The 18,116-nt window shown below is 42.9% G+C and overlaps 1 protein-coding gene across 1 annotated transcript in view; it reads left to right on the plus strand.

Annotated features, from left to right (window-relative positions):
• Positions 1-1,213: 1,213 nt before the first annotated feature.
• B3GLCT (beta 3-glucosyltransferase) overlaps positions 1,214-18,116 on the plus strand; it is a 139,239-nt gene continuing 122,336 nt past the window's right edge. The window contains exons 1-2 of the mRNA XM_053310801.1: positions 1,214-1,576; positions 15,005-15,063. Coding sequence (XP_053166776.1) covers positions 1,471-1,576; positions 15,005-15,063 — 165 coding nt within the window. The 5' untranslated portion in view covers positions 1,214-1,470. The remainder of the gene's footprint in view (positions 1,577-15,004; positions 15,064-18,116) is intronic.

Raw genomic sequence — 18,116 nt, forward strand, 5'->3', positions numbered from 1 at the left:
TCATGTGACTTGCCTCTGGGGCCCCCCCAAGGCAGTGGGCCCCCAGACAACTGTCTCCCCTTGCCCTATTATAGTTACGCCCCTGCCTCTGGGCTGTGAAGACCTCCCTGCATCCCACCCGCCTGCCTTCCCTTCCTCACTCTTGCCCGTAGTGTGTGCCTGTTTTGTTTTTCTGGCCTCCTGCTGTGTCAGATCATGGGTTGTCGGATCATGCGAGAAATGGAGAAAAAACCCAGAGCAGTAAGTGAGAATGCACAAAGGAGAAAGATCTCAGGGAGTGAAGGGGTGAGCTGATGGCTATATGAACTGTCCATCTAATTCCCCAAATTAAACTGCCTCAAAGCAGCTGTGAACTAGATTCCTTCCTCAGATACCTCGAGGCTTAAAGCCATGTGCAGAAAAAACTCCTGGAGCATTTCCAGACCAGGCTTTTAGCTTGCAACTCCACCGGAGTGGAGGATGTCACATAATAGCCAGATTTATCCCCAAGTCCATGCAACATATCAAAAGGCACTCCATACACTATTTGGGGTTTCCCCCACGTATTGGAACCTAGCCCACTTTATGTCCAGGGTAAAACAATCGTTTTTGTGTTAGAGTATCTGATATACCCCAGTCTTCACACAGCAGCAGGCTTTACAACGAAGCTTTACTGTGAACTCGAAGTTGTCCCCCCAAAAGATGCAAAAAGTGGATTTTTTTAACCCCTATATAATTCTGGCCACACTCTCACGCACAGTGAAAACACCCAATTGTGTGTGAAGTGCTCCTGGATAGCTCGCAGGCATTTGGGGGGTATCTGCGGGATATAGGAGCGCACACCCTCCATTCCAGAGGAGACGCGAGCTAAAGCGCATTAAAAGCCTTGTGTGGGAAACTCCGCAGTTAAGCCTCGCAGTAAACCCGCGGTTAAGCCTGCTGTCCGGGAAAGTGCCTGTGCTTTTGAAACTTGTTTGCTCTCTTATGCCCTGGGAGTGACACCTCCTCCTTTGGTGCATTATGGGGTCGGGGTGAAGTCACCTTTAGGAGGAACGCTACGGCTGGCTATTAAAGATAACTTTTAAAAATCTAAAAATAAAAACGAAGCTAAAGTTTAAAAACAGCTGCGATTTTAAAAGTATGTGTGCTGGAGGAGGGCGGAGTGCCCCAGGTTGGTTGTTATTTTAATGTAAGCGTGCCTCGGGATAAAGGTTGAGAAACGCTGCTCAGAGGACTTGAGCCTCTGTCTCGCAGATGAGGCGAGCGGCCGTTTCCCCCGCTAGGTGGCGCCGCTGCTTCCAACTCTCACTCTGTCTTTCCCTCTGGAGGTTTCCCGGCGCCTGGTTCTGCTGGGCGTTTGTAGCAGCACCTTCCTGAGGCCGCTCGGAGTCAGCTCTGCTCCTGCTTGCAGAAGGCGGAGAGCGACCAGGACGCGCCGTCTCTCCCCGCCGCTCTTCCTCGCAGTTGCGAGCGGCGGCTGCTGTTGCCGGAATGCCGCGCAGGGAAGAGGCGCCGTCTCCGTCTCCGCCGCGCGGCTGCCTTCCGCTGCCCTCCGCCGCAGCCGCCTGCCTGCTGTTCCTCTTGTTCTGCACCCGGGGTGAGTAGCTGGAGCGGACCGGGGACATTTTGTGGTGCGCCGCTTTTGCAGCGGCTGCTGCTGGGAACGAAAAGAAACCTCCTCCTCCGCTTTCTTGCTGGGCGGGGAAAAAGAAAGGGATGGGACGAAGAACGGGGGGGGAAACGCGCGCACACACAAAACCGGCCGAAGAGCCGCGAGCAGAGCGAGTCGCCGCCCTCAGGCTGCCCGCGAGGGGAACCGGATGCGGAGAGAGCAGCTTCGCCCTTCCTTGAAGTTTGTTAGTGGGATGGACGGACTGACTGTCGGAGCGCGGAGGGAAGTCGCCCGCCGCCGCCGCCTCCCCCTCGCCCCTTGGCGTTCTCGGCGGCTGTTGCGAGGCTTTAGTCTTCCGTCCGTTTCCCTTCATGATTTAGCCCACCGGGCTGAGAGGAGGAGAAGGAGGTGGTGGTGGTGGTCGTGGTCCCGGGTCTTAAATCTGGCACTCTTGTTGCTCTTCTGAGAGTTTAGACGGGGGTGGGGTGGGCATGCATGCATGGATGCATACATACGTACATACATACATACATATCCAAAGCCTCGTGAGTGTATTACAGCAGGCACAATTTTTATTTCTAAAAAAAAAAAAAAGGTCTTGTTCCTGTGTCGCCTTTTAATAGACTAACGGGTCCATCGTGGCGTAAGTTTCCGCGGCGTAGAGCCCGCTTTGTCAGATGTTGCACTGGATGAAGCCTGTGCGAGTAGCTGCCCTAATAAACCTGCTAGTTATTTTGCAAGGGGCGGCGTGTGTGCGTGTATGTGTGTGAGTGCGCGGGCGCCGCTTCTGCTTTAGGAGCATTAATCCGGAGCAACCGCCGAAGCCTTGCCCAGTTCCTCACACTCCTCGTTCTTGCCTCTGCTCAGAACCGGCGCTTGACTCTACTTGTAAGTGCGTCCCGGAAGACTAAGGAAAAGTCCCCCCTTTTCATGCGCCTATCTGGAGAACGGCGGGCAAGGTGGTGGTTAAAGGTGTGCGTGTGTGTAAGGGGTGATTAATCAATCTTAAGTGATCTTAGTATGCTCCCACGCAGAGGAGCCCTTTAAAAAGTCTCTGAGCCGCGTGGGTGCTGCTCTTCTGTGAGAGGCTGCCACGCTTAGCCCTTTTCATATGTTCAAGCTGCTCCTCCAGAACATTGTTTGTTTCATCTATTACATTTATATCCTGCGCTTCCCCCAAGAAGCTCAGGACAATATACTTTCCCTTCCACACACAACTACCCTGTGAGGTGGGTTAAGCTGAGAGCAGGGGCATAGCTGTAACTGAGCGGGGGAGGGGGGGCAATAAATGGGAAGAGAACTGGTCTTGTGGTAGTAAACATGAATTGTCATCTTTGCTAAGCAGGGTCCACTTTGCTTTGCATTTCAATGGGAGACTGCATGAGAGCACTGTAAGATATTCCCCTTAGGGGATGGGGCCATTCTGGGAGGAGCATCTGCCGGCTTGAATGCATAAGGTTTCAGGTTCCCTCCCTGGCATCTCCAGATAGGGCTGGGAGAGACTCCTTCCTTTAATGTTGGAGAAGCCACTGCCCTTCAGTGTAGACAATAGTGAGCTAGATGGACCAATGGTCTGTCTCGGTAGAAGGCAGCTTTCTATTTCCCTAAATGTTCCTGGGCCCCTGAGGGACGGGAGCCCATTGGCTGGGTGATAGCTCATTCTTCACTCTCCTCCTCCCACCTCCCCCAAATCACTGGCATGCTGAGGACTCATCTCAACTTCAAAAGGTAGTAGGTATATATGGAACAATATATATTCCTGAGCCAGGGGAATGCACATGACCAAGTGTGTGTGTCAGTCAAAGTATCTGTGTGCATGGGGAATGTGTGAGATTATTTTCATAGAAGTGAGAGAAAGGGACTGATGGAAATGTTTTGCTTTTCATCATGTTCTTACAGTTCGTCTACAGCAAAGGCATAGGGTGGAGAGGAGAATAAAGGTGGGGGTGGGGGCCCCTCTTCACTTTTGTCCTAGGGTCCACTGCAGCCTTGCTACACTCCTGACTGAGAAAGTGTGATTGGCCCAAGGCCGGCCAATGACATGACTGTGTGGCAATTTGAACACTGGTATTTCCAGTCATCATTTGACATGCATATGGCAGGGGCCAAGACTGCTGCTGTTGAGGCCCTGCTGTCCTCTATGCATTGCTGGGTCTTGTGTTTGAAAAGGTTGAAGTCTGTTGTTTGAAAGGTTACCCCAGTTTCACAAGAACTGCAGCAGCATTCTTATCACAAGAACGGTTTACACATGGTCAGAGTAATGTTTAAAGGGTCTCAGAGCGTTAGCTTACATCCCTGCCACTAAAAAGGATTGGAGAAGAGCCAGAACTTGTCTTTGGTGATTTGAGTATATGTTGCCCATTTCTCCTCCATATAATGATGTACTGTTTATTAAACAAAGTGTGCTTTAGGTTTCATGTTTGAAAAGATGGGATTTTTAGTTTCCATTAATGGCAGGAATGGCATTTATGATCATGTTTATTTATCAGAATATTACTGTGACTGTATCACACCAGATATCTGCTGGGTAAATAGATTCTTGGTGGTGGGAATAGGTTGCTTTTCTATTTTCTTTCCTGCATTATTCCATTCTAACCTATCAATATATTTCTCTGGCAACTTTTTATATTTAGGAATGTGAGTGAAGCAGTACACCTTACTTGATCTAAAACTGGAGGCTCACTTAATGTTTTAAAAATGCCCTAGAGCTGATTTTCGTACGATTTATCGGGGGGGGGAGAATGATTAAATTACAGGCAAGACTTGGGTATTGTAACTGATACTTGTTCTAATGATGGTATGGAAGTCTTCATGTTGTTTGTTTGTTTGTGTTTTTCTTTTTTCTTTTTGTGTGTGCGTGTATGTATCTTATGTTGTGAAAAATTGAATAAAAAGTATTTAAAAAATAAAAATAATAAAACTGGAGGCTCACTTTAATTTATGAAGAAATGAGGCAGGACCAATAGTGGCCCAAGAGAATCCCATTTGCTCTCCAGACACATAGGGCACAAAGGACTGACAACCATTTACCTAAGAAGAACATAAGAACAGCCCTGCTGGATCAGGCCCAAATTCTATCTAGTCCAGTATCCTGTTTCACACAGTGGCCCAGGCCCACCAGTACCTCTGAGAAGCCCACAGGCAAGAGGTAAGGGTGTGCCCTCTCTCTTGCGGTTTCTCCCTGCAACTGGTATTTAGAGGCATCTTGCCTCTGAGGCTGGTGGTGAATCTATGTAAATAGATTCCTGTTTACATGCAAAATAGGAATTGTGTGCCTGTTTCAGAGAGCATTAGGTCATGTCCTAGGTGCTGAAGAAAAATCATAGTAATAAAAATATGACATCAGTTAATTATTTCTCCCCCAATGTATATTAAACACAGAGATTCTGTATGTTATTAATTCATGGTATTTAAATATGTGTTATGAATATCATGGAGCCTAATTCCTTCCAATCAGTTACGAAACTAGCAAATCTTATTTGGCTAGGTCACAGGCAATTGCTATATGTAGCAGCCATCAAGAGTTGATATAAAAACTTAACTGTAAAAAACTGATTGATTGATTTTGTTGTTTTACTGCTCCTGGCTGCTTCTTTTTCAAAGATCCTGAATTTTCTTAGCAATAACAAAGAAGAAGTCGATTGTGAAAATGTCTCTAGTAATAGAGATGTGAGAGTAGATTAAAAAAACACATGTACTATTGAACAGACAAATGGAACTGGGCTTTTGTTAAATGATGAGCACCATGCAACTTTGTTAAATGATGAACACTATGCAATTGTAAAAGTCGAAATGTCAGTTATAGGAGACAGAAAATGAATAAAAAATCTGGGCAAATACATTGCAGTTCCAATTAGCCTGATTCCTTGCAGGTAGGAAAACTGCAAATGAAAAAATTTACTGTAGGCACTCTCAAACCTATTTCTTTGCAAGCCCTTTCCATTCATGAGAATCTGTACTTGGGGGGCATTTAAAGTATGCTACATGTCCATGTGAACCTGCTCTCCCTCTTCTTTCATTGGTCTGTCTTCAGGAAAAGGGAAAGTATAACACTGCTGAATAAAAGCAGCATTTTTTGTCTGTTTTAGCCATGCTTTATTTGAAGCACAGTAGAACAGACTTCATTTTAAAAGACCTCAGACAAGTTCAAGAAAGTGAAGACTTTAATGTGGGCGTCACTGTTCAGCTGTTGGATGTTGACAGCATTAGCTGTTCTTTCTGGATTCATTTGCTATCGTTAGAGACTTGCCCAGTGCCTTTTAGAGAAGAAGTAGCGGCTTTTGTGGTGATGGCCACCAGATTGGATGGTTTTAAAACCCTTTAAAAGGGTTTTAGACAAATTGATGGAGGACAGGTCTATACAATGGCTGCTAGTTTGGTGGCATAGGCAAGATGCCTCTCAATACCAGTTGCAGGGGAGCAACAGCAAGAGAGAGGGCATGCCCTCACATCTTGCCTGGGGGCTTTTCAGAGGTATCCAGTGGGCTACTGTGTGAAACAGGATGTTGGACTGGATAGGCCTTGGGCCTGATCCAGCAGGACTGTTCTTATGTAAGTAGTGAGAGGCAGAATTTGAACATATAGTTGAGAGGTCTGTGTTCAAGCAGGGTTTTTGTGCAAAGACAGCCAAGGACCCCTTCAAATCCAACAAATTCTGTACACTCAAAATGGCAGATAATTTTTCTGGGACAGAATGTGTTGGAGAGAAAGCACATATTGTAGTGCATGCACCATGATACTGTTGCAACATACCTTTCCTAATTGTAATGTAGTATTAACCCTTTTTAAATAACTGTGATTTCACATTGCTTTTCAACAGACTGGGATCTGCAGCCCTGAAGTTGGTGAATGTGAATTGTTTTTTCCTGTGGTATTAGGCAGGTGTGCAATACTTAGGCATGATACAGGGAGAGGCATAGGAAACCCAACCAGCTTGGTTGGCTGGCATCATTCTTAACATAAGAACATCCCAGCTGGACTAGGCCCAAGGCCTATCTAGTCCAGCATCCAGTTTCACACAGTGGTCCACCAGATGCCTCTGAGAAGCTCACAGGCATGAGGTGAGGGCATGCCCTCTCTCCTGCTGTTGCTCCCCTGCAACTGGTATTGAGAGGCATCGTGCCTCTGAGGCTGGAGGTGGCCCACAGCCACCAGACTAGTGGCCATTGATAGACCTGTCCTCCATGAGTTTGTCTAAGCCCCTTTTAAAGCCATCGAAGCTAGTGGCCATCATCACATTCTATGGCAGAGAATTCCATAGATTGAAAAATCAGTGTGAAAAAGTACTTCCTTTTGTTGGTCCTAAATTTTCCAGCTTCAGTTTCATAGGATGACCACTGGTTCTAGTGTGAGAGAGGAAGAACATTTTCTCTCTGTCAGTCAGTCAGTTTTTATTACAGCCATAGGCCAGCCAAAAGATAAAAAACCAGAACAACAAATGTAACTAATATACACAAATAGTGGCTGATAACTACACACAATAAAACAGTATACAAGCATCCAGGACAGATTACTTTAAAAACAGTAAAACTACTACTAAAATTGAGACCTTAATCTCATAGCAACATAAAAAAATTTGGCCACCACTTTTGTGATCTCACAGCTTGTGTCCGCAAGGCAATATTGTGTATAAAAAAGCTCAGACCTCCCAAGAAATCTAACGAACGGGGGAAATAAGTTCTTCTCTAACACTTTGATACAAAGAACAATATAACAAAACATGGGTAACCGTTTCCAGGAGGCCAAAGCCACAGGGGCAGAAAACCGTAACTGAAGAATACTTAGCGAACCACCTTTCCTTTTCTCTCTGTCCACTCTCTTGACTCCATGCATAATTTTATGCACCTCTATAATGTTTCCCTGTAGTCTCCTCTTTTCTAAACTAAAAAGCCCCAGATGCTGTAGCCTTTCCTCATAAGGAGGCAAAGGCTTCAGTCCCTTGATCATCTTAGTTGCCCTCTTCTGCATCTTTTCCAGTTCTATAATGTTCTCCTTAAGATATGGTGACCAGAACTGCATGAAGTACTCCAAATATGGCCACACCATGGATTTGTATAAGGGCATTATAGTATTATCATTATTTTCAACTCCCTTTCTAATGATCCCTAGCATGGAATTGGTCTTTTTCACAGCTGCCATGCACTGAGTTGACAGTTTCAATGAGCTGTCCACCACAACCCCAAGATCTCTCTTCTGGTCAGTCACCAACAGCTCAAACTCCATTGGTGTATAAGTGAAGTTGTGGTTTTTTTGGTCACAATATGTATCACTTTACACTTGCTTACATTGAATTGCATTTTGCCATTTTGTGTTTGCCATTTTGTCGCCTGCTCCCCAAGTTTGGAGAGGTCCTTTTGGAGCTCCTCACAATCTGCTTTGGATTTTACTGCCCTAAATAATTTAGTGTCTTCTGCAAATTTGGTCACTTTGTTTTGTTAGTTTGTTTAATTTATATACCGCCTGACTCCAAAGGCTCTAGGTGGTTTCCAAACTGATTATCTCAACTTTACTGATTATCCCAACTTCTAGATCATTTATGAACAAGTTAAAGAGCACTGGTCCAAGTAGTACCAGTGAACTACTTTAGAGCTGTACTGTGTCTCACTGAAAACTAAAAAGAAAAGACAGTGTTTTATGGCCATTGGTAGTTCCAAGTGTACTATGCTTGGAAAATATTCTAGAGAATGGTCTGATGGCACAGCTATAAACAGCTATAAACAGAATGGTCTGATGTGCTGCTATAAACAGATCTCAAAGTGGTCAGGAGCTAGAAGATAGAGTGGAAGATCCATTTTAAGATGCTTCAGCAGGGTATATGCAAATGAATAGATACTTTCTTTACCATTTCTTAAAAAAAGAATTTAATAGAACAATCTTTCAATAGAATGACAGCTTTTTGGTTTTAAAAAGGAATGTTTAAAATAGCTCTCTATTATTGCAGAATAAACTTCATAATAGCCTTCTGTTGGTACTCACAAGATGGCACTTTTAAAAAGGTGTTTGACTTACTGAAAAGTGAAGAGGAGTTTTCATTTCTCTTTCCATTTTATAGTGCTATTTCCCACACCAGTTCTTGCATTGGAAATAGCTTAAACATAAAAATGGAAAAACTCTTTTAGAAATGTGTGAGTATAAAATGTTATCAGGCAGTGCTGATAACTGGCAGATCTGATCTCTTCCTTAGATTCTTATTTCTATTTCTGTTATCTGGGGAAACAGACATAACGGGAGCAAAGATTGAGAGAGGTTAAAATATACCACATCTGCTAGAAGAGCTTCCCTTGGCTTATGATAGTAGAATGGCTGCTGATACTTCCTAGTTAAGCCTTAAGGTGAGAATTTCTCGCTGAGAAGAAACACACAGCTTGTGTGCTGTGCTAGATCAAACCAACTAGACTTGTCAACAAGCTGATAATATATATATTATTTCTACCACTACAATCTCGAACAGGGAAGTAAGAAAGAAAAACTCCAACTCATTGTTTCTGAAGCTTGGCTCTCAAGCATGTATTCCGATCCAAGGCTTTCTGCCTTGGCCACAGTTTTGGAAAGCCTCTAAGGAAAAGAAGATTGAAAGACAACTAGTGGGGGTACCATTTCCGTGCACTCTTGCACCAGATTGTGCACAGTGAACAGAGGGTACAATCAATAGGTTCATGTTAGTGAATGCTATAGAAGAAGCTGGATCTGAAACTATAGGACCTCCCCAATTGCATGTTAAAGTATGCAATGCTGTCCAGAAGAAGGCCAGAACATTTTTAGGTATTTTCTCATTTCTGTCAAAGTGGGAGCAGGTATATTAGTATATTGCTACTGCCCTACAGCAATAGACAATCTCAGCTTTTTCTTTCTTTTTTGCAACATATAATATTTGTAAACATAAACCTGTTTCAGATATTCAGCTACTTTAGTCTGACAGATATAAAAATAAGCTTGTGTGTGTGTGTAGTTGAGGCAGAAGCTCCAATTTAATCATTCACTATCATTAGGGAATATTTTTTGCAGTTAATTCGATTGTTTCCCCAGCATTCCTGTGTATTGCAAGGCTCAAAAAGATATCCACTAAGGTGTATAATTTAAGAAGCAGAATTATGAGATGAAAGAAATGAAAAAGAGAAAGTGGAAGCAACACTGTAATCAATAATAACCACTTGGACTTGCTTTGTGAATTTAAACATTGGAGCAGCAAGTGTGAGAATTGTTCTGCGTTTTAGTCCAAGGAGTGAGAGCAGAAATGCCAGATTAAACAAGAAGGAAAAGAGTTCATATATTCTTACCAATACAGAAATGACTGATAGAGAGAAGTTATAAATAATTCCTTATAGGATTTTCTCTGTAGTGTTGGAGTTATAAAATAGTTGGCCTCTTATCCAGGCTAGCTATGTAATCCTTGATTTGTTCCAGGGTTCACGTGCTTTAATATTTTATAAATTGTAGACACTGTGCTGCATGAGATATTTAAAAGTTATGATGAGACTGGCAGCATTTCTTTAATCTGAGCAGCATGTTCACATCTCCGTTTGTTGCCTCCCACTTGCATGCAAAAACCCAAGAATCGTGAGTACCATGTTTATGTAGAAGTTCTGCATTTTCCCATGAAATACACTGTTTCCTAGGTAAATTCACAGTCTCTCTAAAGCAGATTTGTGTGTTGACCTTAAAACTGCAATTTCTAAAATAGAGAACAAAGTTGACTTGCAGGTGCAAACTAATTAATAATAATAATAATAATAATAATAACAGCAACAACGTTGATAACAAAAGTCAGCCATCCCAGGTCCTTGGGAAGGACTCAATGTCTGGATAAAACAAACCAGTCAATAACACCTGTCTGACTGTGTAAACAAGAAATAATAAAAACTTTCGCTGCCCCATAACAAATTGTTCTCGGGGTGGCTCACAGCACAGCATTAAAACATGAAATAAAAGCACATAACACATTAAATCATAACAGAGCAAAAGTGGGGAAAGACAATACAAAATACAGTACAAGCACTTTAAAAACTTTTAAAATCAGTTAAAAATCAAATTTGAAAATCAGAGTTTAAAAGGCCTGAGTGAACAAAAAGGACTTTACCTGGCGTCTAAAAGAACAAAGTGATGAAGCCAGGGAACCTTGCTGGGGAGGCTATTCCATAAATGGGGCGAAACCACTAAAAAGGCCCTCTCCCTAGTAGCCTCACCTCGTTTGGCAGGGGCACTCGGAGGAGAGCCTCTGAAGAAGATTTTAAGGTCCGGGTTGTGACATGGGGCAAGGCTCTCTTGGGTAACTCGGTGCCAAGCCATTTAGGGCTTTAAAGGTTAGAACCTGCACTTTGAATTGAGCCTGGGGGTGGGGTGATTCTTCTTTTGTGAAATTGAAATGCAGTTAAGACTTGCAGTGTAATCCCAACTATATTTAGTCAAAAGTAAATTTCATATTTTAGTGGGATTGCAGCCTTAGATTCTGTTTCAAGAGATGACATAGAATAGGTATACAAGTGTAATTAGATGGTAATTGACAAGATATGAGGCTTTCCACATGATTTCCCAAGCTTTGTTCCTGTGCTCCTACTATCTAAATTGGTTTCTCGTCCTCTTTAGGCATAATTTGTCAAATCTGAAAATGAAGTACCATTAGATTTTACATACTGAGTAATTCCATTGTGTTCTGGAGAGACATGTGGGAGGCATTTTTGTAACCAGACAGATCCTAGTTTGACTTGGGATGTGTCTATTGGAGCCTGGTATCCACTTGTAGAGATTCTAAAGGAAGAGAAGTTAATGAATTCAGATCTTCTTTGAGGATGTTTAATTATAAATACATCCTATTTTTAATTTGTATGCATTGACATTAGTTTTCATTATAATGGTGGCTTCACTATGTTGTGACTGTTGGGTTGCTATTTAGATGCCAGTTTAACGGACACTGATTTTTGTGGGATGTTAGTAAATCTGCAATGTCAAATACAATGTGAGGTGCGAGAGAGCAGTGAGAAGTTCTAGGTACTTACATCATGACTTGGATTCTGGTTTCCCTTGAAAGAAGAGTCAAGTCACTGCACGCTTTTGATGCCTGTGTAATATCTCATTTATTTATACACTGGTTGAGCCTTGGATGGATATGGGGATGATATCATATTGTTCTTAGCAGTCAGCAAGAGATTGCATCCATTTCTCACTGAGCGGCCATTGCATTCTAAGATGATGCAGGCCCTGCCTGGCCACTTCCCTTTCAGCCTAAAATCTCTGGTCTCTGTCCAACAGCAGCTTGTCTGCTCTTTTTTCACACTGGCTTCATATACACCCCTTGCAGAGGAGTAGGGAAGGGAGAACAGAGTCACTTTCAGCCCTTCCTTTGAGGTGGGTCCTACATGCTCTTTTGCTAGACTCATTGTAATTTCACTCATTCAAATAATTGGAGCCATTCAAGATACATCCATTGGACACCTATCAACCAATTATTAACTCCCAAAAGACTGGCCGGCCTGCCAGCCAACAAGCTACCATTTTGTAATATATAATTTTTAATATTTTAAGACAAGCATTGTATACCACCATCATAAACATTTGGTGATTCTTCTGATAGGTTTACATACTGTAGTGACAGACAGGAAACATTTTTATCCGTGGTTCATATGCTAAATGTGTGCAGTAAATACATACACAGTCTGCACAATCTGCAAAGCTGGCATTAGACCTCCTTGCATGGCTGAAAAGACAAAGCATGGAATTGCACAGTGGTGCAGAGAAAAGCAAGGTGGACCATGTGGACTTCCCTTGATATGGGCATGTAACTTACTCCACCTAGTAGCCTAATTTCCGCTGCTGTCCAGCAACCTGTGTAAGTGTAGTGGTTGTCCTCAGGCACCATATGTGTAATATACAGAAGGTAGCTACGGTGGTAGCTAGGGTATATGGCTTCAATATGTGGTGAATGTTGGGTTGCTATTTAGAAGCCAGTTTAAAGGGATTATTGATGAATCCCTCCCCTTCCTGTTATACTCTCACTCTTGCCTCTTTAACCATCAGTCAGACAGCAATATTGCAGCTGAAACTGCCATTAAAAGAGGACTCAGACCAATACAGTATGACACAGTGTGGAAATAAAAACTCTTAATGAATCTCCTAAAATGTTTCTATTCTGCTTCCCTGACCTGTCTCTTTTGATGCTCTTAAATGACTCTTACAATAAGACAACAGCAGCAGATCAGATAAGGTTATACAGAATATTTCCAAAACAAGAAAGTATCAACTTCTTGTGTAACATGTTAATTAATGTAAATGAGTACTTAACTTGAAATGGTTCATACTTCAAAGACATGCTCTACACATGGCAATGTATGCCTTATTCCTGAGCGCAATCCCATACTTAGCGTTCAACAGTTGAGGGTTATGGTTATGTAGAGTAGAATCAAGCACTCTCCAGAGTTGATTGCTCTTCTGCTCAGTTCTTGCAACTATATGTGCCTGAGACTATTGGCTGTTGATAGAAACATAGTAATTGACTTATACTAAGTCAGACTGATCTACACAGACTGGCAGCGGCTTCTCTCAGCCCTATCTTGGAGATGCCAGGGAGGGAATTTGGAACCTTCTGCATGCAAGTACACAGTAACGCAGATGCTCTTCCCAAAGCGGCCCCGGGGCATACCCTAAGGGGGCTATCTTACAGTGCTCATGCATGTAGTCTCCCATTCAAATGCAAGCCAGAGTGGTCCCTGCTTAGCAAAGAGGACAATTCATGCTTGCCACCACAAGACCAGCTCTCTTCCTTTTTTTTTTTTTGTTTCCTCCCAGTGGATGACATTTCAACATTGTTTTAAGTACTTTGAGGAAAAACAGAAGTTCACAAGAGAGAGATCAGAAGTGGAGTAGGCCATGTAGTTGCTAACTTTGGGTCACCCAAGAGCTGAGTTGATAAACTGAAAGAGGATTTCTACTTGCCTGAGCTCTCACCCTAAACTTAGATACCTGTTTGGATGTCTTGCCACACCACTTGCATACCACCAGCAGCATAGCATCATATATTGACTTCAACACATTACGCGAAAGAGGACAACATTATTTAGCAGAGAGCAATTCTTTTCCCTCCACATATCCCAGAGTCTGCTGCATTTCCTGCAGGTGGACAATAGCAGTGACCCAGGTAGCAGCAGGAAACCCTCTGAGATTTGGGTCAGATAATCTGGAATGTGCTTTGAGAATGCAGCCCAGGGTTGCAAATCTGACCTTTAAAATGGCTGCAGGATCACAATTTTAGCTTGTTCATCCTTGCGTAGGAAAGAGGCTATTTGTCTTGTGGTTGTAATCTCTCTGAAGGTAGCTTGCCCAGCTTCTGCTGCTGTCTTTCAAGAAATCACTAAATCTTCCCGGCCACATGATTTTTCTAGCTGCCTTCTAGTCACAGTAGTTCTGTGGACCTAGCCAGCTCTGCCGATTGATTGATTGATTGATGTGTCCGTCAAGTCAGTGTCGACTCTTAGCAACCACATAGATAGATTCTCTCCAGGATGATCTGTCTTCAACTTGGTCTTTAAGGTCTCTCAGTGGTGCATTCATTGCTGTTGTAATCGAGTCCATCCACCTTGCTGCTGGATGTCCCCTTCTTCTCTTTCCTTCAACTTTTCCCAGCTTTACTGCTCGGGGCGGCTCATAACAATGTATGATAGTTTGAGCCTGGTCATTTGTGCCTGGAGTGAAAATTCTGGATTGATTTGTTCTATGATCCATTTGTTTGTTTTCCTGGTTGTCCATGGTATCCTCAAACGTCTTCTCCACTTTTGAACTTCAAAGTTCAAAAGTGTCAATGCTTTTTCTATCTTGCTTCTTCAAACTCCAGCTTACCTGGCCCCATATCGAACTCACCCCTTTGCTTCCCCCAGTGTTAGTATAGTTTATGAGGAGGTACTGACTGACTTGCTCAGTCAGTTAGTCTCCAAGTTTAACACAGAGCCTCATGCATGGCATCAGGCAAACCAGAGCATGAACTCCTTCTCACCCTGAAGTTGAAAGAGGTTTTCTCTAATAACGGCAAGCTTTAACCTAAGGGTAAAGAGAAATTAAAGTCTCCCATTTGCTAGCATGTCGTTCAGCAAACTGAAGTGCTAGTGTCCAGATGCTGTTTTTTATGGGATTTGTTTTGACTTGAAGCCAAAATAAATTGGCTCCACATCAAAGAACAATTTTCTGTCCAGAGATGCATGAGAGTAAAATTGTCAGACTATAGCGAATGATACTATTTCTGAAATGGCAAATTGTCTTGTGGTTGAATAAGACTATTACAGACATTCTGTACATTTAAGAGAGATACTATTATCTAAATTGCTTTTTTATCCTATTTAGACAGAGACTTGTCAAATTTGAAAATGAGATACCATTTTAAGAAAAAGGTAAATAATTCTCTCTCCCCCCCCCCCACTCCTTTTCCCCCAGCTTTGGCTCTAAATGTTGCTGCTGAAGATGCAAAGGACCCAACTGAACTTCTACTACAGGTACTAAATCATATATGTCCCACCTCCAGGAGGCCACTAGCATCTCTGGAGCAAAGCTTGTCCATACAATCTTCCAAAGCTTGTTGCACACACTTCCTGTTGAAATGGAAATGTTTGGCAGCTCTGCTTGGTAGATTGTGTTCCATGTCTTTGGTTTTGTAAGCTGCTTTATAAGCTTCTATTTATGCTTCTATTGTGGTACAAATAACCTCTCTCTAGAGCCTGTTCTTATCAGCACAAAGCTCCATTCCTCACTGCTCTGGCAATGGTTGTACAGGGAGATCATGTGGGAGCACCAATTGTATGATTAATTCCCATGCTAGTGTCATTTCCAAGAGTCTGATGACCCCATGCCATTGGTCTCCCCTGTGTTATCTCCCACATCCTCATATTTCAGGAACAGCGTGAGATGGATCGATAGGGGACAACAACCACATTGCTACTATTAAGAAAGAACATATGCTTATTCTGCGTGTCATTTACAAGCGTTCCCATATTCCAGTGTTAATAGCAGAATAGTGACTAAATATTTTCCCACTTCTTTCCCATATCTAATAAATGTGGTACCCTAATTTTCTTTTTTTTAGAGATAGATATCCCCTTCTGTTGGATCTCATTTTAAAAGTTATTTATTTATAAAATCTATTACTTTCTAACAGAAGGGTATTTAACCATCTAAAAACTATTATATAAAACTAACACTGCTGCAGATAATTACAGCAGTAAAATAATCTGATATGCACAGCAGAATCCAGCAAAAGCCTTTGAAAACAAATGTTTTAATATGCCAGCTGAAGCCAATTGGGTTTGAACCCTCTCTAATATCTTAGGGGAAGGAGTTTCCCAAAGTGGGTGCCACAACAGACAAGACCTGCACTGCTTTGTTTCTAATCTAATCACAATAAATGATAAAATGTGGAGTAAGACCTCCCCCAATGATCTTAATGAGCATGGATGTATGTGTGGAGAGGGTGTTCCCAAAGGTTTCTAAGGCCCAAGTCATTCGATGTTTTAAAGGTGAAAGCAAGCACTTTACATTGGGCTCAGAAGCCAGTAGGCAGCCAAAGTAATTGTACCAGCACTGGAGTGATAAGATCTTGCTTTCACACTCTGTCTAGCAACTGAGCAGCTGTATTCTGGACCAATTGATGCTTTTGAGCAGTCTGCAAAGGCAGCCTCACAGAAAGCGCATTACAGTAATCTAAGTGGGACCAATAAATGGTCCTAATGTGAGAGGATAGGTTATAGTTGGCTTACAAATCAATGCTGGTAAAGGCAGCCACTGCTATAGCCTAAGAATTAAGTAGCAGAGGAGGCTCAAGGGGAAAACTCTACACTGTGTACTTGATATTCTAAGAGGAATAGAAACCTGTCCATAACAGGCAATAGTGGTTTCTTCTACAACTATCAACCTTATGCCATTTCCTAGCACAGGCAGTGTGATGTACAGAACAGAAAAATAACCAGAGTAGTCTACATTATGCAAAGAAAACTGAGGGGAGCGGCAAGAGGCTGACCATGAGTAGCAGGGATCAGAATGTCAAAAAGCAATAGATGGGCAGATAAAACAGAGGATTAGCCTCTTTCAAACACGGAGAACAACAAGACTGAAGGCACAGAGATTGGAATGAGCAAATGATAATATTTAGTTTGCTATAGTGTGTTCAAAGCACTTCAAATACATCATCTTGGGTATGAATAAAGAAGTGGGCGTATGGAACTGACAAGAGGTGAGAATGGGAGGTAGGGAAGGATGGAAGGATAAAATTATGCTTAGGGATTGAACTGTAAGACAAACTTCTTGAAACTATTACAGAGTGACCCTTGCATCACCAACCCAACAGTAAAGGAGCAGGATGATGTGGTCATAGTGACTGGAAGAAACATGAGTTTAGGAGAGGCAAGTTGAAATTTGGGGATCAGAAGAGTTTGTTTACCTCTTCCCATCCCTGCATTCCAGACTTTGGGATGCTTCAGTCTGCACAGATCCAATAGCAGTCAGTGCAGCTGACTAGGGCCAGCACAGTCTTTGCAATATATTGGGGTGTGCAAAATGTTTCGACATTGAAATGGGCCATTTTGAGTGTTTTGAGCTTGCAACAAAATGCCTTTCAAATAAAGGGCCTGTTTCGAGCTCGGGGAGAAAACAACTCTGTTTTGAGCGGAACATTTCTAGCACCAGTTTGAAGGCCTGCTTTCCCCTTGCTGGTTGGTTTTCTGGCACTGGCTTCTGATTGACTTGCAGTCCCCTTGCTTCTTGTTTGGCAGGCTTGTTATCATACAAATCAGGTGTTGTCGTGGGCAATTGTGCCCCCATTGGCTGGTGAAGGGAGTGGAAACCAAAGGGAGAGTTTCAAAATGTATTCAAAGGGACTGAGAGGCATAGAGAGCCCTTATAGTTCTTCTCATGGTAAGAGTCTAGATGCTTTGTTTCTTGTGAGACGATTGGTCCATCTAGCTCAGTATTGTCTACTGTACACAGAGTCAGACTTCTCCCAGGTTACAGGCAGGAGTCTCTCCCTCAGCCCTATATCTGAAACCTGGAATCTTCTGCATGCACACAAGCATGTAGATGCTCTTCTCAGAGATAGGCCCCATCCCCCAGGGGGAATATCTTAGAGTGCTACTCACATCTCCTTTCTGCTTCTTCCATCCTGTTCAGACAGCTTAGCTTAGAGCTGAGCTGCCCAGGCCATGACTGCTCTGTTCTCCTGTGTCTCTGTGGCAGGCAGTATGGAAAGAAAGAAAGTTTGATTCTGTGGTTTTCTCAGCACTGCTGTGCTGTTGCTACTATAACTATCTAGTTTTGCTTGATCTCAGATTGACAAAGGCAGAACTTGAGTGCCTTCCTTCCTTGATTTGTGGTTTGTTCTGTTTGTGAGATAGTGTTGTGAGAAATTGATAGTGGCAGGGGTGTGTGTGTGTGTGTGTGTGTGTGTGTGTGTGTGTAAAATATTTCTTGGTGATAGTTGTGATGAGTTCCATGTCTGGCCTTGAGACAAAGTTGCAATTCACTCACTGCTCTGCTCTGCTCTGCAATCTGCAATGCAAGG

Source organism: Hemicordylus capensis, chromosome 3 (assembly GCF_027244095.1).
Source record: "Hemicordylus capensis ecotype Gifberg chromosome 3, rHemCap1.1.pri, whole genome shotgun sequence".
Classification (NCBI taxonomy): domain Eukaryota; kingdom Metazoa; phylum Chordata; class Lepidosauria; order Squamata; family Cordylidae; genus Hemicordylus; species Hemicordylus capensis.